The 20,925-nt window shown below is 47.6% G+C and overlaps 11 protein-coding genes across 11 annotated transcripts, besides 20 other annotated features; all 11 read right to left on the reverse strand.

Moving 5' to 3' along the window:
• Window positions 1-16,860: a sequence feature (heterozygous, Esmeraldo-like haplotype).
• Tc00.1047053504431.10 (hypothetical protein, conserved) lies at window positions 3,175-4,305 on the reverse strand (the record flags this gene model as incomplete). The annotated part of the gene is made up of 1 exon (XM_805069.1): window positions 3,175-4,305. The coding sequence occupies one exon, from the start codon at window positions 4,303-4,305 to the stop codon at window positions 3,175-3,177; it is 1,131 nt and encodes a 376-aa protein (XP_810162.1).
• Window positions 4,336-4,355: a microsatellite.
• Tc00.1047053504431.20 (uncharacterized protein) lies at window positions 4,497-4,940 on the reverse strand (the record flags this gene model as incomplete). Its single annotated transcript, XM_805070.1, has 1 exon — window positions 4,497-4,940. One exon carries the CDS (start codon window positions 4,938-4,940, stop codon window positions 4,497-4,499), a length of 444 nt encoding a protein of 147 aa, XP_810163.1.
• On the reverse strand, window positions 5,261-6,532 carry Tc00.1047053504431.30 (hypothetical protein, conserved; the record flags this gene model as incomplete). Its single annotated transcript, XM_805071.1, has 1 exon — window positions 5,261-6,532. One exon carries the CDS (start codon window positions 6,530-6,532, stop codon window positions 5,261-5,263), a length of 1,272 nt encoding a protein of 423 aa, XP_810164.1.
• Window positions 5,539-5,572: a microsatellite.
• Window positions 6,725-6,750: a microsatellite.
• Window positions 7,301-8,731, reverse strand: Tc00.1047053504431.40 (hypothetical protein, conserved; the record flags this gene model as incomplete). Its single annotated transcript, XM_805072.1, has 1 exon — window positions 7,301-8,731. The coding sequence occupies one exon, from the start codon at window positions 8,729-8,731 to the stop codon at window positions 7,301-7,303; it is 1,431 nt and encodes a 476-aa protein (XP_810165.1).
• Window positions 8,295-8,469: a sequence feature (CT-rich).
• On the reverse strand, window positions 9,031-10,143 carry Tc00.1047053504431.50 (hypothetical protein, conserved; the record flags this gene model as incomplete). Its single annotated transcript, XM_805073.1, has 1 exon — window positions 9,031-10,143. The coding sequence occupies one exon, from the start codon at window positions 10,141-10,143 to the stop codon at window positions 9,031-9,033; it is 1,113 nt and encodes a 370-aa protein (XP_810166.1).
• Window positions 10,198-10,258: a sequence feature (A-rich).
• Window positions 10,340-10,359: a microsatellite.
• Tc00.1047053504431.64 (high mobility group protein, putative) lies at window positions 10,900-11,712 on the reverse strand (the record flags this gene model as incomplete). Its single annotated transcript, XM_805077.1, has 1 exon — window positions 10,900-11,712. The coding sequence occupies one exon, from the start codon at window positions 11,710-11,712 to the stop codon at window positions 10,900-10,902; it is 813 nt and encodes a 270-aa protein (XP_810170.1).
• Window positions 11,844-11,928: a sequence feature (GA-rich).
• Window positions 12,237-12,263: a microsatellite.
• Window positions 12,417-13,868, reverse strand: Tc00.1047053504431.80 (uncharacterized protein; the record flags this gene model as incomplete). Its single annotated transcript, XM_805074.1, has 1 exon — window positions 12,417-13,868. The coding sequence occupies one exon, from the start codon at window positions 13,866-13,868 to the stop codon at window positions 12,417-12,419; it is 1,452 nt and encodes a 483-aa protein (XP_810167.1).
• Window positions 13,904-13,943: a sequence feature (A-rich).
• Tc00.1047053504431.90 (U2 small nuclear ribonucleoprotein B, putative) lies at window positions 14,063-14,407 on the reverse strand (the record flags this gene model as incomplete). Its single annotated transcript, XM_805075.1, has 1 exon — window positions 14,063-14,407. The coding sequence occupies one exon, from the start codon at window positions 14,405-14,407 to the stop codon at window positions 14,063-14,065; it is 345 nt and encodes a 114-aa protein (XP_810168.1).
• Window positions 14,613-14,874: a mobile genetic element.
• Window positions 14,693-14,715: a sequence feature (AT_rich).
• Window positions 15,100-15,124: a microsatellite.
• Window positions 15,234-15,255: a sequence feature (AT_rich).
• Tc00.1047053504431.100 (guanine deaminase, putative) lies at window positions 15,299-16,657 on the reverse strand (the record flags this gene model as incomplete). Its single annotated transcript, XM_805076.1, has 1 exon — window positions 15,299-16,657. The coding sequence occupies one exon, from the start codon at window positions 16,655-16,657 to the stop codon at window positions 15,299-15,301; it is 1,359 nt and encodes a 452-aa protein (XP_810169.1).
• Window positions 16,752-16,836: a sequence feature (A-rich).
• Window positions 16,861-17,289: a sequence feature (areas merged during assembly that could not be assigned to a particular haplotype. This can correspond to areas where the two haplotypes were merged or to regions with more than two copies in the genome that were merged during assembly.).
• Window positions 16,864-17,288: a mobile genetic element.
• Window positions 17,290-20,925: a sequence feature (heterozygous, Esmeraldo-like haplotype).
• Window positions 17,296-17,316: a microsatellite.
• On the reverse strand, window positions 18,916-19,479 carry Tc00.1047053504431.109 (cytochrome b5, putative; the record flags this gene model as incomplete). Its single annotated transcript, XM_805078.1, has 1 exon — window positions 18,916-19,479. One exon carries the CDS (start codon window positions 19,477-19,479, stop codon window positions 18,916-18,918), a length of 564 nt encoding a protein of 187 aa, XP_810171.1.
• Window positions 20,307-20,349: a sequence feature (T-rich).
• Tc00.1047053504431.118 (hypothetical protein, conserved) lies at window positions 20,376-20,925 on the reverse strand (the record flags this gene model as incomplete). Its single annotated transcript, XM_805079.1, has 1 exon — window positions 20,376-20,925. A coding segment is annotated over one exon (550 nt), but the record flags the coding sequence as incomplete, so codon positions are not given.

Raw genomic sequence — 20,925 nt, forward strand, 5'->3', positions numbered from 1 at the left:
GCTCCACAATGCCCGCAACAAGACTGCAGGTGCACGGACCAGCCGGCACTTGTTAGTGTCAAGAGACGCTGCCAGATCTGATCCTCCGTCCAGCCGGTCCGACTGAGCGGGCCCTTGTTTAGAGCAGCCAGAATGGCCTGGCTGTGTGTCACCACAAGCAGGGTCTTGTGTGTGCTAGATACGGGGGATAATCAGCCTTTCCAGGGCCAGGAGCGGCGCACGGGATTCCGTCCTGCGGCTACATGGGCGTTTGCCGCGGTTGAAACCTAATTTCGCTATTATCCGCGATGAATGAAGGGATGAGAGCAGCATACCAACCCCGACTGACGTGGGAATGCCAACGCCGCCATCTGTTGCGAGTAACCACAAACAATGGCTGTGCGTCGCTGGAGCCTCTTCGCTGACTCGGCGCTTCTCCGTTGCAAGCTCTGTTTCGTCGGTTATTGAGTAGTGTTTCGAAAGTTCCACGCCAATGGTGACCTAGCGAGCGGAGGCCGCAAACCAGGGAGGAATGGAGCTGCAAAAAAACCGCTCTTCGCGTGGTGAGCTCTGAGTGATGCCATAGTCCTTTGTGTATGCGTCTACAAAGGCATATGGCTCGTCCCGAGATAACGGCGAGATGCGGAAACCTGCGCGAGGCGGTGGCTCAGGAAAGACGTCTCCGCATCCAGTCCATCTGACCAGTGCGTGTGTTCTCAAATATGGAGAGCCGCGCGCGCAGGCAGAGGACGTGGAGCGGCGGCATATTCGTCTCTAGGAGTGCGGATTCCGGGTCGACAGTGCTCGGAACTCCGCTGACAATGCGTGCCAGGGTTGCATACGTCTCTTGCATTTCATTCTTCGCCGAATCCGCCGCTACTGCCCATATGAGCTCACTGCCATAGCGTAATTTGGAAGCACCGTATCCAATGATGAACGTGCGTGGGTCGTGTGGGGATGGTCCCGCCTCTTTATGCGCTATGCAGCGTAGCTGCGATATCCGTTGCGAAGTGGCAGCGCATTGCTTGGTGGCCGCCACATTTAGCGTCAGTCGTGGATCGAGATCCATGCCAAGAAGCTTCGTAGTTCGCGATGCCCCCATGGTAATGACTGGGGTTTGACATCCAGCCACTTCCAGGGGCCACTTTCCTTCACGATTATAATCGGATTCCGTGTGCGTGGAGAGCGTGAACCAAGCGGCTTCACACTTTGACGGGTTGATGGCCAGGCCATTTTCCTGACTCCACGCATGCAGTTTTTTAAGAACCGTGTTGGCAGTGGGAATGGCGTCTTCCCGGGACTGCCCCTTAACGATAATAGAGAGGTCGTCCGCATACATGTCTGCTGTGACACCCGCAAAGCTGTTCAGCAGATTGAGAAGTGGGTGTGCGTAAAGGGAGAACAAATATGGTCCCAGCACGGACCCCTGAGGAACTCCTCGCAGCATGGGACGCCGATCACTGTTTCTGTTACCAACTCTTGTCTTCGCGTAGCGACCACATAGAAAGTTTCTAAGCCACCTTCTACAATTCACCCCCGGAATATTAGCCAGCAAGCGACTGAGGACTCAATGATCTATGGAGTCAAAGGCCTTGCTGAAATCAACCAACACCAGCAGGGTCCGATGGGGTCTGTAGTGGACTTGATTGCCAATACCGCTCTTCTTGGGAAGGTTCACTTGAAAATAATGATTTCTATTATGCTCCACTTCGTGTATCAGATGTGCCAGCCGCATCGTCGTGGTGCGCATACTACGATATGCATACTGGTGGGGGTGTGGCGTCCACACCCAAAGCAATCTCTTCAGCACCATTTTCTCAGCAACCTTACTCACAATGGAAGTGAGGCTGATGGGTCGATATGACTCAAGCAGTTCCGGCGACTTACCGGGTTTTAAGAGTGGGACGATGGTAGCGCGTCTCCACTCAGCCGGGATCGTACCGGTCGTCCAGCTGTGGTTAATGCAACGAAGAAGGAATCGAAGACCCTTTGACGAAATATGTCGCAGTGCCTCACTGTAGACTTCATCCGGTCCGGGGGCCTTGCCATACGGCGTATTACGTAGCGCAGCAAGCAGTTCCGTACGATTAAAAGGTGCATCAAGAGGGGAGTGAAGATGAGCAACTAAACCAGATGTGGTGGCAGCTTCGTTGTTATCCTGTGGCTCTGAATTAGATGAGAATGAAAAAACTGAATTAGATGTAGCGGCAGACTCGCTGTTGTTCTGCGGCTCAGAGCTAGAAGAAGTAGAAGAAAATGAAGTAAATGAGGCAGCAGACTCGTTGTTGTTCTACTGCCCAAAAAGAGAAGAAGAAACAATGCCCAAAGATGGGTTCTGTCTTTTGATGCCTTTGGAAAACCTTACTGCCTTGTGAGAGGGGTGAAGTGGAAAAAAGATGCGATTGAGAGCATTCGCTGCTCTCCTTGCTGTTTTGTAAGTGTGTTGACCATCTCCCAACAACAATGATGTAGGAGGTGGAAGTGATGCCTTTTTTCGTCCGGAAATGTATTTCCATGCAAGTGGTTCGCCTGGATTTAATTTGCTGATGCGACGTAGATACGTGTTACGCAAGCGCTCTCGGAGTAGGAGGAAGAATTGACTCCTTGTCCGTTGCATTTCTGCCTCACGGTCGGGCGTCGGTAACTGTAGATAGCGGGCCTTGCTGTCGGTAGCAATCCGCTCTGCCTCCATGAGAGTGTCGTCCCAAAGCCTGGGACCATCCTTGTGCATGCCGCGGGGGCAATGTTGTCGATACGAAGTAATAAGCGCTCTCGTGAAAGCTTTAATGCCGGTGGACTGCTTTTTATAGTCGTATGCCGGAGGTTGTGCGTCGAGGTCCTTGACGAATAAATCCCATTTGCGCTTCCCCCAACTGTAGAATGCCCTAGGTGCCGAAGGTATGGTATCCTTAAATGCCTGATGCGGCGTAAATGTTAGCATATAATGATCACTAAGTGGCGACACAGAAGCTGACCAATCTGACACAGTCAAATGCTTTGACCATGTCAGATCGATACAGGATCTTTTCTCTTGTGCCACGGGCATACGTGATCTCACCAGGGGTGTTAACCAAGGTGAGTCCCGCATCCGTGCACAGTTCTAAAAATTCTGCAGCAACCTCGCTTGGAGAAGACTCCAAGAATGGCTCCCACTGTGGGTGATGCATGTTGAACTCTCCACCGTGACACATCATATTATCTTTCAGCACAGCCAGAAGCGTTCCACCCATCGCGGTAGGCCAGCGCTTTTTTGACACGATCCTCGCGATACAAAAGTGTCGTCGCGAGCAACTTTGTGCAGATCCGCCCACAGCCCACTGTGTTCACAACTCGGGGCCTCATCTTCACACCACACGTGTTCCCCATGGCAGCGGGTGTCAGTTGTGGCTGCCGCGGATGGTCCGACACAGAAAGCAAGATGGGTTTGTCATCCAGTCTAGCACAGAATTCACACTGCCATCGAAAGTCAACTTGGGGGCTTTTCTTACTCTCCAGAAGACGCCCAAAGTGACGAATGCACTGCGAGTGTTTATCGCGCCTCCTGCTGGAGTTGTTCCTACTGCCCTCAGGTTGTTTTTTCTCTTCATGTCTCACTTTAAACCTCTGATGCGGAGTATTTCGCTTTGGCAGTGACGCTGGCAGGGCAATCCCTCTTGCCTTGAATTGGCTGAGGAGCAAATTTTGTACACGCTCACGGCAGAGGAAGCTACGGACCTCCAAAGGCACACTGTCGTCTCCTCCGCCAGCAACAGGACGCCAAACAACACCGAGAAGTTTTTCCAGGGCCTCTAAGTGTTCCTTGTAGGAGTCACGGCGGTCAGGCGTTACGATAGGATCGTCCCAAGCCGTTGCGGGTGAATTCAGCGCCTCCTCCTCTTCCTCCACGTTACAACTCGCGTCGTGTCCATGATGCAAAAATTGCCCTCGACCTGCCCGCGGGCTTTCGATTACACTCAACGATGACGATGATGATGCGGGAAGAGCGGCACCCCCCATCTGTTCTCGATCAAATTTGCCGATATCCACTCGCAACATGCCCTCCCGCTGCGACATGAGAAACGACTTCTTGCTTGTGGAAGAAATTGTGGAACACTCCTCCGGTCCCTCCCTCGACCTTTGGTCCCGGTCCCGGTCAGAGGAAACGGAAGAAACGGACGAGGCACCAGTCGCACACGCATGAAGGCTGCCACCCAATATGTCACTGATGCTCCTCTCATCAAGCCCGAGTGAGGCCAGTGTTTCCCCAACGATGCTCACATCCACGTCTATTTCGTGCAGAGTGCTCTTCAAGTATTCAATATACGTGTCCTGAAATGACTTCAGCATACTCCTGACGCTGTTAACCCCCCCCCCCCCAAAAAAAAAAAAAAAAAAAACCTTTCGTGAGTAAAAATATATGCTGCAGAAGAAAAAAGAAAGGAAAAAAATAAGGAGAGATTCATAAAAAACCGACGTAGAGTTAAAAACATGTCTTGTGTATATACGCATCGCACCTTAATTCCATTGCATCGCATCCATCAACTATTAGCATCCCTGCCCTTCGCAGCTTCCGCCGCCTTTATCGCGTCCTCGACCAGTGATACATCTTGAGCAACTTTTCGTGCTTCGCTCAAGAGATCCTCCATGCCCTTTACAGCAGCTGCAATGCCTGTCATCCCCTCCACTACACCGTTGGCCAAAGCCATCGCCTCACGCAACTGTTCTTCAAGGAAGACAGTGCCTTGAAGAAGAGCGGTGCTGCACTCCAGCGTTGCCCGCCCAGCCCGAGACGCATGCTCCTCATAGGACGAAACCAGAGCCCCAAATTCTTGCGCCAAAGAAATAGCGGCATCTTCAACCTTCGTCAGGTACACCTCTAGAGGTGTGACGCCGGGAGAAGACAGATAGCACGACGCCGCCGCATCAAGGTGTGTCACCACTTTGCCCCAACCACCACCACCAGAATCTCCCGCTCCCGACATCGCTGCATAGAAACAAATAGCAAGGCAAGAGCAAATAGGAGCAATGAAACCAGCAGTAAAAGGACAGGAGACAGAGAAAAACAATCTGCCGATACGCGATACAACCCAGGGAAGACTCTCATGTTAGTGTGGTCATAAGAAGCTTCTGCTTTTTTTTTGTGTGTGTGTTTGTGTGTTATTACATGCCGTCTGCCTCATCGAAAGACCTTCGGCTTCCTTTTATTCGTTCCGGTAGCTCAGTGTTCGTTTCCTCTCCGCGGTGCACCCCTCTTCCCACCCCATTGCGTCCCGATCGTCTGCTGTTGCAACGACAACGTACGCTACTTTTCCTTCGTTTCTTCGTCCTCATCATCGTCATCGTCGCTCTCCGTCTCCCATTCATTTTGACTGCTTCCCTCCTCCTCCTCCTTTTCTCGCTCTGCATCGCAAGCAGCCACCGTTCCATTAATACGAGGAAGCTCTGCGGCTCCCGTTCCCAATGACGACGTCGTCTTTTCCCCAAGGCTCGCTGCCAACTGATGAAGTTTGTCAAGCAGCATCCGCTCAAAACCGGTTTTTTCATAAATGTCGTCGGACTCCTCTTCCTCCTCAAACTCTCCATCATCATCATCATCATCATCGTCGTCGTCGTCGCGATAGTTCATTTCACCGTCCACATCCATCATGCGTAAGTTGTCTTTTCCCATAGCCCTCATACGCAATTCCATTCGGCTGCCGTACCCGGCCGCATCGTCCTGGTCGAGGTAATTCATTAAGTCGGCCTCTTCGTCGTCATCATCAGCCCCATCCCAGTCCATCTCAAAACGCTCCTCCGCTCCGTCCTTGTTGAATGCACGAAGACGCTGATCCATTTCTGTCTCGCGAGAGAAGAAACCGGCATATGCCTCATTGATTTTCGCCATCTGCTGAGCGATGCGATCGTTATAGCCATCGCTGTTCGCCCATGGAAATCCGTTATTGGTAGTTTCATTTGGTCGCATGGCGATTCGACGCTCACGCAACTTCTCTCGCTCATTCGAAATATCAAAATATTCCACCAACTTTGCCAAGATATTCGCACACTCACTGGGGTCAATGCGCTTTCCCTGTGCCTCCATCTTCAGCAGCTCGCTGTGAATCACCGCCTCCACCAGACTGTCACGCGCTTCTTTCTCCAGCTCAGTGGCAATGTGATAGTTGAGAGACACGTTCGTCTCATCCCCCGAGCTGGAGCTCTCCGCCTCCTCTTCTTCGTTCTTGTTGTTGTTTTCCCCCTCCTCATTGTACGCCCCACCACCCAGCTGACGCATGAGTCTCCGCGCCATCCGCAATGCCCCCTCACGCTCGGCCATGGAAAGTGGGCCGGCGCACTCCAAGTCCCTGCCGGCGTCGGAAGCCCTCTTCACTGCCAGCTTCGCTGGGAAGACAAAGTTGGGGTCAAAGAGCGGGGACTCCCCAACGTCGTCAAATATCCCGTCGTCTCCCGTCGTCCCATGCTGTCTCTTCCACCATTTTTGAGCGATCCACGCCACAAAGGCTGAGCTCAAAGCGACTGAGGCAAAATAAATGATGCCAAGGCGTCCGCCCGGATCTTGAGAAACCTTGGCAAACATGGGAACTGGAATTCAAGGGCTGCCCTTTTTCTTCGTGCCTCTTTCTTCGATCGCTCCCCCTTCCTGCCTCTCCGAAAACCGCGGGCGGTTCGTACACACCGGTTTGCTTCAAACCCATAAAAAATGGCGAGAGAAGAACCGTTGAGCCCAATGAAGTAAAAAGAAAAAAAATAATAGGCAACCACACGTAACAAAAAAAAAAAAAAAAGAAAAAAAAATCAAGAGAAAACGCTGATGCCGTGGAACTTCTTCTGTCGCATCCCCGCCCGTGCCTCTCATTTTGGGGCGCCGCACACCATCGGGCGCGTTGGAAGCGCTACGCCAGTCTTTTTTCAAACACACAAAGACAACTTCAAAAAGGAAGAAAGAAAAGAGAAGGAGCCCTCCTCTGGTGGTGACGGGGCGTCATCGAGAAAATATTGCTGAACTTCTCAATAACTGCAACATGACTCCACACACACACACACACAAACAGAGAGAGAGAGAGAGGGAGAAACGCATTTATAGCTGGAAAAAGCATGGCCGCCTCGTCAACACTCCCAACGCACCACAGTCGTTCATTACACGGCACTTGGCAATAATGCAGAAATGACGAATGACAGGAGCATTTTTGTTTGCCTTTTTTTCCCCTCTCCCTCTTTTTTCTCTGTTCCTTCCCTTTGCTTCTCGATTGGCAAAACGGAACCCTTGCTGTCATCAATACCTTAACAGAAAAATAAGAAACACGTAGCTACGCCGCATTGCACGTCTCGGATCAGGGGTTCCTTATTAATTAAAATTAAGCAAATAGGCGAGCATGGCAACAAAAACCACCAATACGACTAGCAAAAGATTTAGTAGTCGCTCCTTCTGTGCCTGCGCCCTCTCCTCGAGCATGGGAGCCACACTATCAACTGGCAACGTACTGTTGCCAGAATCCATCATGTCAGAAATAGCAGGTGCCGCCGTCGCCACATGGGGACGCGGGGCACTCTCAACACCGCTATGCCCACCTCGGCCACGATTCATTCTGCGCCCTATTCCACCACTGCCACGTCCTCTTCCGCCCCTACCGCGTCCTCTTCCACCACTGCCTCTACCCCGTGACGGGCCACCGCGGCCCTCTCTCCCTCCTGTCGGTCTTGGTGCGCGTGGGCGTAGGCTTGGTATCACTGCAAGGGGCCGCGATGGCTCTCGCGGAACCTCCGTGTACACCTTTCCCCGGTTGTAGTGCACAAAAGCACATGTCAGAACAACATGAGAAAGCTGATTCCTACACCAACGACCGCAAGAGTTGGCATCGTCCCTCAGTCGCCGCAGCGCAAGGTTATCGTGAAGCTCGGTCGCAAAATAGGCGACACCCAGCTGCGGACCACCCACAAAAACAATGCCTGGTAAAAGGTGCAATGCAGAGCACATGGAAGCATCATGTCCACCATTGGCAACAGTACAAAACGTCGCCTTCGCCGCCAACAAGGGATTTTTAAGTAGGGCAACTCTCGCCGGGTTATCCAGCAACATGTTGATCCTCACATAGCGGTCCCCTACCAACACAGCACGGTTGGTCAAATGCAGAAACTGGCACTCCATGACGTTGTGCACCTTAGTACGCGAGCATATTATGAGCGGAGTCTTAGGATTCCTACGAAGTTTCTTCTGCACCTTCATGAAACCCGCATTTTTTATAAAGGCGGATGCAGCGTACTTTTTGCCATGAATGACGAATACATCCTTCTTAATTTTGGGGTCATTGCCCCCATCACCAGGTGGCTCAAAAATGTATTCGTTCTCCTCGGCTTCACCTTCCGCCATTTCTTCCGACCTCTCTTTATTCTCTTCGTCCTCCTCATATTCCTCCTCATCGTCGGATTCTTCCTCATATTCTTCCTCCTCTTCAAAACCCTCCTCATCTTTTTCACTCTCCTCTTCTCCCACCGCTTCCTCCTCCTCCTCCTTCTGCGATCCCGTCAAAATGACCTTCGTGTTGCCGGTGTCACACAGTAAGGCGTCATCGACTGGAAGTTGTCGCGTCCCGTCCGCTTGTTCTACAACAGTGGAGACCTTAGCATTGCCTAAGTTGACTTCCTTTGCATGTTGCTCGGAAGGGGCGCCGTCGACACCGCACGCGCATGCCGCTTCACACGAGAACGTCAACGACGCGGCTTCATGGCTATCAACCAAAAATGCATCCTCCCCCTTCGTGGCTTGTTGCATTTTCATTCTTCAGGGATCCTTCACTATGGGTAGAGAGAGAAGAGAAAGCCAGTTTACAGAAATCCGGAAAAAGAAAAAAGATAAAAGGCACCTTTTCTTCTTTTCATGCTCCTCTACCGCAGGCAGCAATACTATAATTCGACCGTCCTCACTTTTCATTCTTTTACCTCCCATCCGAGGCACCCCCCACCGTTATCCCAATATGCCTCACACTTTCTCCCCTCACCACCTTATTTTCCTCTTTTTTTTTTTTGTTGTTGTTGTTGTTTTGTGAGTGTGTCTTCTCGGCAGTTATTCTTGTCCAATCAGGGAGTAATCAAAAAGCCATTGCGTACCAGCATGCATGCAAGCGTGAGGAGACCCAAAACATGCAGAATATTACCGCTGTCGCTCCGCATCAAAGCATTCAATCCCACAAGACAAGAAATAAGCGACAACAGCCATGTAGTTGGGTGCGTGGGTAGCAGCCAAAATATCCCCCTGAAAACAAAAGAAAACGAAGACAAGAACACGCCCAAAAAGTACAATACACAGAGTTCCAAGGTGGCACACCATAGGTGATATAGAATCCTAGCATCTGGTAATGACACAGGAAGTGAGAGCCAATTCAAGACGATAAGAAATTCTTGCTTAATCGCCAAAACCATCGAGAGAATGTTGCTCACCACATCGCCACCCACTGCCCTTGTATCTCCCCCAACAGGAAAAAAAAAAGAGGTTGTTGTTAATGATGTAACAAAACAAGTAGCAAGAAAAAACCAAAGACAACTAAAGACGCCAACAAGAATAGGAACGGTAATAAGCGGCAATGGCACATGCCATGCTTTCTTCCACCGCATTCTTCTCCATTTATACACCAACCATCCCGCCACAACGCCGCCTTGCAGGGGCAATGTGCGTGTTAACGTGACTGTAACTAGTTGCCTTGCCTCAGAAGTTTTGCCAGTAATCCACGGTATGGGAGGCTCAGTGATGAGAAACGGTGGGTGATGTAACCACTTACCGCCAAATGAAACAACAGCCATGTTGATAAACGTAAAGACCACCGCCAAACGCAAAGCCCCTCGACTCGGGAGAGTTTCAAAAAAGCCACTAAAAGGCGCAATGAGAACGCATGGGGCAATGTAAAAAAGCAGCAGTGCCGTTGAAAACAAAGAGGGAATGGTATTGGCCTCAAAATTCCCAAATGGCGCCAAATACATATCTCGATAGACAAACAAGAGATGGTAATAGAGGGCAATTGACAAGCCAATCAGAGCCATAAACCACGTTAGTTGCAAAGACTCGCTGTATTCCCTATGGGTTATGTAGCGTTGGAACTCCTTGCTACGTGAAAGTTGTCGCACACAAGCATCTGTGTGGCGTCGCGACTCCACGCCGTGGAACCGATCTGGCGGAATGTGCTCACAGCTTGGCATCTATTCCTTTTCTCAGGTGACAACTACAACAGCGGCGCCTCGACCACTTTTATTAAGAAAAATAAACAATAAAAAAAGAGAAAGAGGAATGAATGCCGCAAAAAAAAAAAAAAAATTCAAAGCCATTTCACAAAAAGTAAGACCTCTTGGTCGTCCATGACGGAGAAGAAAACTAAAAAAGAAAAAAAAAAAAAACATATATATATATATATATATGGTAATGCCAACCTATATTTATTTATTTTCCCTTTCCTTTGTTTCTTTTGGGAAGAATGACACCAACCGTCTTCGGCCGTTTCTCAATTGTTTTTGCTCTCAGCTTTTCTTCTTGTTCTTATTAATTCTGTTTTTCTCTCTTTCTGCTCTCGTTGCCTCCCTCCATCGTTTCTTAGGCTTCGTCGCGGCCTTCTTCCCGTCGGTCGTAACATTTGTTGAATTCTGTCTTATGCTCAACGTCTTGCCAAACTCTGGGCCACCGAAACCAAATGCGGGGATCTCTATAAAGCACCACGATAAATTGCAGGGCAATTATCCGGAAGAGCACAGTTAGGAAGAAAGAAAAAGAACAGGGAAGGATGGAGAAAAAGAACAAAAGCTCCTTGCCCCCCTCCCCGTCCACCAACATTTTTTCTGCATATCATGTACTCGGTTCCGTCTCTATTTTTCTTTTTTTGTTGTTGTTCTTTCTGTTTCGTTTACATCCCCCCCAGCAAATACTCCACTCGTGCCTCACTGCGGCTGCACATTGCCTTGACCCTAGCTCGCCCTTGCAGCCATCTCTCTCTGATACCGCTCCTTGTCCTTCTGTGCCATGGCCTCGTATGGCTTTTTCATCTCATCAGAGAGCTCTTTCCACGCAGCGCCGGCTGCCTTGGAGGTCTCCGTGACGCTGAGGTCGGGATGCTTCTTCCGGAAATCGCTCACAAAGAAGAAGTAGGCAGACATGGACCTCTTTGGAGCATTTTCATCCTTGGCCTTTACCTTTCCGCCACCGCGCTTGTATTCAGTCCCACCACTCTTTTTATATTCGCTGAGTTCACGATCGAATCTTTTCTTGTCATCTTCTGCGAGTTTCTTGTACTTTTCTTTGACTGCATCCGAGGCTTCGGCCCACATTTTGCCCAAACTTTGCAAGATCTCCGTATTTTTCATTTCCGGGTTCTGTTCCTTAACTTTATCACGGTGGTCATTCCCAAAGAGAATGTACGGCGAGAGCGCCGCCTTCGGGTAATCATCTGGCTTCTTCTCCTTTTTGTTCACCTTCGCATTCCTCTCGTCAGCCGCAGCACTGGCGCTGCGCTTCTTCTTCTTACCACCGATACTGCTTGCCGCCTTCTCCTCCTTGACAGCATTCTCCAGCTGTTTCTTAAACTCAGGAAGCTGCATGAGCTTCGTAATGATGCCCTCTATGGCAGCCTTGTGCGAGGTGAACTCCATGCGGTACCTCGCCTCCAGGCGCAGACGCAAAATTTTACTTGTGAGAAAGTTCACACCCTCTTCGCGCATGATATTCGCGATGACCTCTTCGACGTCTGCCGGAAGAGGACCTGACTTTAGTTCAGTGGACATGGCTGTTCTTGAGCGGGGTTTACGTCTGCGTGGGATATTCTTTTCGGTGTTCTTGTTGCCTTATTATCGTCTCCTGTTTCACTTTCTTGGCTCCAGCCCTCATGGCAGAGAAACGATTCGATTGAGCGTCAAAGAGGAAGAAAACGCAGGGGAGGCAAATAAAGAGAAACAAGCGGAGAAGAAGTAAAAATAACAAAAAAAAAAAAAAAAAGGAAATCAGGAGCAGCAATTCGGTCTGTTGACAGGGGGCATCCTCGAGGCCATCTCCAGAAAAAAAGTCCAATTCAAGGCAGTCCAACGAGTCGACAGCCACCATCAGTAATGGGGCACAGAAAACAAAGAGGGGAGCTCAAGCAGAAATGTCACAGTAAAATCTAGGTGATGCAGATGGTGAAAATTCACAAGACCGCAGTGAAAATCCACGCAAAAAAAAAAAAGAAGAGGGTGCGGCAAAAATCTAAACTCTAAACTACCAATTGGATCAGACACGAAAAACCACGCCCGTTGAAATCACCGTTCTCTTTTGTGTGCGTGTTTGTGTGTGTGTGTGTTTTATCTTATTTTTTTATTTTCTGTTTTTTTACTTCACAAAAAAAGTTCATCTCTCGTTTTAAACCCTATTGGGTGCACAACGCCATCAACGGTGCGGTGCTTGCGGACCGCAACACACATTGGATCTTTCATCTGCCATTACCCTCTTCACATCAAACGAGAATTTCAAGTTGTCGAACTTCCTCGTACTCATGGCACGGACGAAACTTTTGCATAAGCCGCAGAAGTTGGTTCTCACCCTCCTGCCAAGGGGTATCCGTGTTCCTTCTTTTTGGCAACTCATCCACGTCGCATGCCCTCACACTCTCAGAGCGTTCTTGTGTGGGTGTTTTATCCACATCCATGTCACCTGAGCCACGTGATGGTGTTCTACTCATCTCCATCGGCACAGTCGGAACTGGGCTCTCGGAATCTGTTAGGAATAACACCTTCTCAAGATAGCTCCATCGCAGCGGGGAGCCACTTGCACTGGTCAGAGCAGATGAAAAGCATTGCAGACAATAAACAACCAGTTTAGAGACAAAGCCCGCGCAACTTTTTCCAAAAAGGCCCACAAGATCAGTAACACTGCTCCCTTCAATAGAAACTGGCTTATCATGCACATCGCACCCCTTAATTCCCTCGTCTACCTCCTCAACGACGAATGCCCGGCAGTCTACAGAAGCCACAGCCATTTCAAGACGTTCTAGGACCTGCACAATCTCACTAAAATGAAGCTGTTCATGTTCTTTTATCCCATTCCAGTTTGAACACTCTTTGTTAAGCCTAACCTGTTCCTTTTCAAGCACCCCCTGAATCCCCTCGACATATCGCGTCTGAATGCGAAGGTCGCATTCCTGCATCTTTGTAGGATTCTTATTCGCCTCCGCCAGGACGTGACCCAGCGCGAGGATGCTGCTAATGGTATGCTGCTGCAGGATCAAAGCCAAGCGACCATGAGCATCGCTTAGCGAAGACACTCTCCTTCTAAGATGAACTGCTACACCTTGACCCAATGAGCTAGGTTCATGCCCCATTGAGAACATGTCCGAAAACTCTGTCTGGCACTCAGCATCTTCAGTGGCTATCCTCCGATTTAACGCGCTCGTGCCCCTGATATCCCCAACCACGGCATTGGGGAATCGGTGCAAATGTTTGCGAACACGTCTGCAAGGTGCATCTAAACAGGTGTGAGAGAATTTCGATTCGCCTCCTGATGGGCTTTCACCCCTTGTACTACATCTCGTCTTCGACGTAGAAGGAAGTACATCTGACTGCTGATCTTGATTCAATTGCCTCTCTAAAAGTGAGCGTAGTCGTAAGAGAAATACGGCGCTCTCTGTGGGAAAATCTGCCTTTTTCTCACTAGTCTTGACTCGTGGTTTCGCCTCACTCATCAGGCGGAGCATTGAGTCCGCCGCGTCCAGCTGCTCTTCCACATGAGTCGCATCGGTCACTGGCTTGATAAACGAAGGGGAAGACGATGATGGCGATGCGGGGGGAGGTGCGGGAACTAAGCCAACACGTGTGCGGCATGAGATTTTCAAAAACCGTGACACAAGACAACAGAAATCATCCAAAAAGGAATCGATGAAGTTTTCACCATCACGATCTCCGTCTCCCATGATTTCTCTTACTGTTACCCACGCCTCCTTGTCTTAAAAGGAAAAAAAAAAAAAAGGAAAGAAGAATGAAAAAAACAGGGTGTGAACAAAATTGTAAACAAGAAACAAAAAGTGCATAAAATTCATAAATAAAACTTGTTACGTCTATTCTGAGCCGCGACTACTCGTGACAATACAAACTGCTAAATCAGCCTCTAAAATTCCCGCAGGCGTTTCGCGGCCGACTCACGCTCACGTCGAAGGTCTCTGCGACGTCTCTCCCCGGGATCGGCACTAAAAGACTGCCGCTTGGCGTAAAAGGCCTGTACCAATCGCCCATAGAACTGACGCTCGTTCAATTCCCGGCGAGCACTTGTGGCAGTGGCAACGTCTGAAAAGACAACAAAAGCCTGACCGTACATGTCCCTGCTCTTGCGATACGATACCTCAAGCACAGGGCCAAACTGAGTGCAGTACAAATAAAGCGCCCGGCGCATCTCTTTTTCCGAGACCTTGTCCGGTAGACCACGTATGTATAGCGTCTGCTTCGGCTCCCCCATCTAATTGCGCGTGTATATCCAAAATATTCGTCTAAGCCGCTGGTCCGAACCCTGAACTTATCGGAAAAAATCGAAAAAAATGGGGAGAAGGGGGTAAACGGAGAGGCGATGGCTTCCTCTCATTGTTTGCTCCAAGTCTTTTTATATAATAAGCAGATTGCCATTATCGTGGCATGTGATACTTAGTTGGCAACAATATTTATAGTACCAATTGGCAGACTTTGGGCTCCTCCAACCACAAGACCCCGCCGCGAGGTGGGAATCAAAAGGGGGTGGGTGGGTGGCAAAATAAAAATAAAAATTATATTCCCTCTGTCTGCTCCCTGATGCCCTTACAAATTCTCGTTCTTCCCAAAAATTCATACGGTAGAAAAGTGTCGTACAGAAGTGTATTCGTTTTATCAGGATATACACACATTAATTAAGTTAGCCAGCACTTACCGCGATCATTCTCCCCAAAAGCTCCTAAAAGGAATAAATCTTACAGAAATATTTTTGTCTTATCAGCATATATATGAATTTAGATAGCCACCATTCTCGCAAACGTTCTTTTCAAAAGATTCCGCTAAATTCCCTTTAAAAGCACCAAAAAAATGTGTAGGATTATTATTTTTGAGCGACGGACAAACAAATGGTAAGTTCCGTCAAGTTTATTTTGTCAGTGTTTTCGTTCTTTTGACACCCACACACATTAATAATAATAATAATAATAATAATTAAAAAGGATAACAAAAATCTCGGCGGTTCAAAGTCTTTTTAAGCCCCTACCCTCTTATCGCACGGTCTCTTTCTTCTCTAACACAGTCCCCCGACTCCCGAGAAAAAGAAAAAAAATAAAATAAAATAATCAAATTCACTGGAAAGTCACGCCATATTTAATTGCATGAAGTCTCAAAGCTGGTGCACAAGTCTCCCCCCAACCCAAGTTTGAGTAATGTTTGCAGAAGTTGATTGATAAACAATCTTCTGAAAAATGTGTTCCAAAGAGTCCTCACTGTCAAAGACCTTCACGTTGCTGCTGCGTGCATCCACATCAATCACCAGGGAGTCAAACGCGTAACCAGGCTCAAACTTGCCAATATTCAAATCCAGCGACACACCGCCTTGCGTTGTCGCTAGCCAAAAGGCTTCAATAAAATTTATTCGAGCCCCCTTCCAGCCGCTCCGTTCTTTTTCATCCTTGTTGGGGTCGACACCATCCTCTAGTGCGCGAGAAGCCGCAACGGCGTAGCGGCAGTTATCGAGGATTGAAGGACTGTTTCCACCCGACACGTCGGTACCGAGACCGACGTGAAGGTTCTTGTCAAGTGCTTTTTTCAAAGGAAACACGGCATTGGAAAAATAAAAGTTTGACAACGGACAGTGAGCCACTGCAGCCCCTCTGCTGAGAACAAGATCCATGTCTTCGGTTGACAAGAAGTTTGAATGTGCCAAAACAGTATGTCTTGTCACGAGACCAAACCCGTCCAATGCAAAAGCGTCATGTTTCTTGAAACGCTCAATGACGTGATTATGCTCCCAATCACTCTCCGAACAGTGTGTCTGCACATGACAATTATACTTCTTCACGAGTTCCCCCAGTCCACGAAGAGACTCTGTGCTGCATGTAGGAATAAATCGAGGGCAAACGGAAGGGAGTACCAGAGCGCGTTCATTTCCCTTCAATGCCTTGACAGCCTCAACAAAAACGGCAGTCTTATCAATGGAATCCACCGCACTTCCATCACGGTAAAAATCTGGACACGCCCCTGGAATATCCATCGCCACACATCCAATCACTGCCCGTTGCCCCTTCTGCAAACAAATTCTGGCAAGTTCCAGACTTGACTCCACATGAATTGTGGCGTAATACGCGGCGGTGGTAGTGCCATTTGCCAGTAATGTCTCGACAAGAGAATTATAAACCCTCTCCGCAAACTTTACATCCTTGTACTTGGCCTCCAGCGGAAATGTATTCTCCTGCAGCCATTCCTCAAGCGGAAGGTGAAGCGCCTTTCCAGCTTGAGGCCACTGCGGTGCGTGAACGTGCAGGTCGATAAGTCCGGGAATCAAATACTGGCGTGGACGCAAAGTCACAAGGTTGCCAGCCTCCCTGGCCTCTTCCTTCACCTTGTTGTAATCACAGTCCAATGGCCGCAGAATACGTTCAATAATCCCCTCGGTGTCACTCACGACAATTAAGACATCTTGAAGTACCTCCAGCTTATGTCGTTCTGGTACGTGAAATGCCGTTCCACAAAACACAGTCATAAAAAAAGGAACTATAAAAATTCGAACAAATATTATATATTAAATGTAGTATTCTCAGTATGTAAAAACACCCAAAGCTTATCTTCAGATCCATAAAAAAGGCAGAAAAAAAAAAAAAAAGAACGCAGAGAATAAAAACGAAAGGAAAGCTGCAATAAATAAAATAAAAGAGCAAAAAAGTCAGAAATAATGTCAGTATGCCACGGAATAATCTTCCGGGCAGCTGGCCGGATCCTGGCAATCTATGGAAACCAAACAAGTCAAGAAAAAAGGTTCGTTATTTAATTGCTTCAATGCTTTCTTTTCATTCAATATATAGAATTCTGTGGATCACTAGCATGGTCCCTTGTCCTCAGTTAGAATTTGAATATTATTACTTACGAAGTGGCAGACTTTGGGGTCCACCAACCACAAGACCCCGCCGCGTGGTGGGAATCAAGGGGGTGGGTGGGATGGCAAAAACAAAAAATTATCTGGCCCCTATCGGCTCCCTGCCCCTACAAAGTCGCGTTCTTCCCAAAAGATTCATACGGTAGAAAGTATCATAAATAATGCATTCATTTATCAGGACATAAACATACATTAATTAAGTTAGCCAGCTCTACCGCGATCATTCTTTTCACAAGCTCCTATCATTCAAAAAAAAAAAAAAAAAAAAAGCTGCGCAGACCAACAAATAAAAGTCAAAAAAGGGAATACCTCCATCAACAATTCTTTTTTTTGCTCTTCATCGAAATACAATGGCGACTGCGGTACCAAGCCTGGAATTCGCTCATTTTGGCGCCACTCAACAACCACGCAACTCAACTCTCCGTGGTGTAAACCACAGAGAAAGCCTTATCACCGTCAAGATAAGAAAAGGAAATGGTGTCTGCATCGTGAAAAGCGGTTGTATTTTCTGAATCCATCACAGAAAAAAAACAAAAGCAAAAAAAATACATCAATACACAATCAATTAGAATACCTACCCTGGTACATTTCCATGAAAGTAAGCGTGTTTTTCCTCATTTTCTACAGAACCCTTATTATTCTCAACCCTCGTGCGGCCGGCCGGCCGTCCTCACGTGCTGCCAAGGTGCAGTGCGTTGCGAGGAAGAGGGACGGGAGCCCGCCGTGCGTCTTTTCGGGTTGTTGAAGGCGTGATTTTGGCGCCATGTAGGCCAGTGAGTGGTGTGGCATTGAGGGTCCCCAGGACAAGTGTGGGTTGATTACTGCCCAGCAGCTGCACGTGATCTCCGCCAGCGGAGAAGAAGAGACCGGGAATTACCTTCAAAGAGATAAGAAATGGCGCTATACATACAGAGAGAAAATTATTGCTTCGGAAGGGAAGAATATACACATATCCATATATATATACATAATTTACCCCAACGCATGACTCTTTTCTTTTCAAACACTGCCTAAACAGAAGAGATAAAGCAACATGGTGAAAGAATAATAAGCGCAGATGCCAACAAAACCTTATAATGTTACTGTTCCCACAGTCAAAAACGACAGTTCCTTTCTGACGTTTGCGTAAACAAAAACGCAAAATTATAGTGTGTGCGTGTGTATGTAAAATATATATAGTACATTTCCTACAAAAAGTGCCTGGATGAGGCCTGGCCCCCCATTAATAATATGGAAAAAATGCACGGCAATGGGAGATGGTAGTTTGACCAAATGCACCAAAAATCCTCCACAGTGGGGATTAGATTTATTCAACACCCATGCAGAAACAAAAGGAGAAATTCATAACGCATACCCTACGACAACCGGTCTCGCTGTGAACGCACCAAGTGGCAGTCTTTAAAAGGGCGCCGCAACCGCCGGACTCCTCCGCGTAGAGAGCAATGGGGAGCAGGTGGAACGACAAAAAAAAAAAAAACCGCACTTTTTCCACTCCAAGGCAACATCTTTGGAATTCAGTCAATTGTCGCACAGAGAAACAGGAGAGTTGAACAAGACGCGCTGGGAACTATATAGACCCATCTTGTCGCACATTATTTCCGTAAGCTTCAAAGAAAATAATCTTGCAAAGGATGGGTTGATGCCATCTAAAGCCCAAAAATTGAGACGACATCATTCCCAAATCCGCTGTTGAAAGAAACCGAGTACCTGTTCGAGTATACAGCACCAAACAGGGCGAAATCCCGCCTATTTTTTCCTCGGGCTTAAAATATTAAACTGGGGAAACACAAAAAATTCGTTAATAAATTCGTTTTTTTTTCAAAAAAAAGGAACAATGAATCCAAATCTTATAAGGATCTCGGAGTAAATTATCGCCACGCCGAGTGACGGTGCAAACATTCACTACATAAACGCTCTGGAACTGGCTCAGATGTGCTCCCGTGTGTTTCTACAGTACTAGTGCAGCAGCAGTTCTTGCCGCCATCGCATTCCCAACTAGCACACGCATGATTCACGGGCGATGCCTCCGGCGCAGCATTACCATCCCGTGAGCCTGTCAAAGAAACAGCAAGAGTTCCTATTCCCATGGCTTCTCCAAGGTCCAACTCACCAATCTTAAGAGAGTTCCACGCTCTCCGCGCGGCACGACTATGGAAGTAAAAATCCTCGGTGCAGTCCTTCACGCCACCACCTCGACGCAGAAGCGCATTGAGACCCCCAGGGTGTGTGTCTAGAATATAGGTGACATCATATACAGAGTTCCCTGCAACTATCCAAATTGAGGAGCGGTCGTTGTGTTGGCGTACCTCATCTAAAGTAAACACCGGCCACTCCTTCTTGAGACCAATAATTTGAAGTAACCCTTTAAGCATGAGCCTTTGTTTACTTACCTTTAAACCCCCCAAATTAGTTGCAAATGAGAAAGAAAACATCAAGAAGGCAATAAAGGCCGGAAATCAGTAACCTCTATTCTTATTTTTTTATCAATTGGTATTTATTTACCTTGCCCACGCTCAGCTCAGTTTATATGCTGAAAAAAATAGGTTCAAACAAACCCAAATAATAATAATAATAAACGGAAAAACAAATCATCGAGAGGTCCATACCATAACGTCGGAAAGAGACAAGGTCACACTACCAAGCAAGGCCTTCGCTCGTTAAGCAATCAGAAGACCGAGGCACTGAAACACAGAAGTCAACAGCGTTCCCGTACATAAGACAGTTGGGTAGGGCAAGGTCAAGTTTCCCTTCCCTTAGCAATGTTATTTGCCTTGTGTCACACGACGAATCAAGAAGAACGCGCAAACAAAGTGACCCTTCCTACATTTTCAAGAACCTGATATCTTAAATGCCTAGATGGAACTCCTAAAAAGGGCTACAAAACATTAAATTGCATGGAAAGCAAGAAAGGGGAAAAAAAGGGCAGACAGGCAGGCAGGCATGATGTCGCAGCCAATAAAAAAAATCAACAACAGTTCTTCCTGTTATGAAAAATTGTAAACGGCGGTTCTCTTCCAGATATATTTTTTTCCTTCTTTTCATCACCAGTTTGATTTCTATCCATATTGTCTTGAGAAATGGGAACGCAAATTCTTTGCCCACATAACGCTTCTTATTCCCCTCCCAGGTAAATGGCCATCTGCCCAAAAGCCTAATAAATAATGACGAGGAAGACACCTTTTTCATGGATTAAAGAAGAAATCAGGTCACCGCTCTCATTCTCACTCAAGCAATTACCGGTTGTAATATTAACACCCTCTTTTTCCTCTTTATTTTCCTTTTTTTTTTTTTTTTTCTTTTTTCAAATTGAAATCCTATGCATAAATAATTACATTTTCCGGCGGAAAGTTTTCTTTTGCTCGGATAACTGACGAAAATCCTTGTCAGATTTACTAATAAATCCCAACCTTTTTTTTGCTTCCCCCCTTGCAAGAAATGCACGCCACATGTAAACAAATTCATTTGCAGCAATAACCTTATCCAAAATTTCTACTGCCTCATTAAGGTGGTCCAGCTGAGTCAATGCAACAGCTGTATTGACCTTTGTTCGGTATAAAAGCTGGCGGGCCAATTTGCGGCAAATCTCATTTTGTTTTTGTGGGTAAGAAAGATCACCGGCCGTATCAGCAGAAGGTGGTGCCTGCTTCAAAATATTCATGGCCTCAAAATAAGCTTCATCGCTCTTTGCAAGCACGCACGCTGGGCTAGGACCAAATGTCGCCCTAAGCTCAGCAAGATAGTTCTTGTGACCAGAAGAAAGGAACTTTCGAAGCTGATCTTCAGGAGCATAAAAAGGCCTATATGGCACCGATTTTTTCACATTCTCAAGTAGTTCATTTGAAATAACAACAGCTTGCGGGGTAAACACTTGAACAATC

This window comes from Trypanosoma cruzi, genomic scaffold (genome assembly GCF_000209065.1).
Source record: "Trypanosoma cruzi strain CL Brener 1047053512273 genomic scaffold, whole genome shotgun sequence".
Classification (NCBI taxonomy): Eukaryota; Euglenozoa; class Kinetoplastea; order Trypanosomatida; family Trypanosomatidae; genus Trypanosoma; species Trypanosoma cruzi.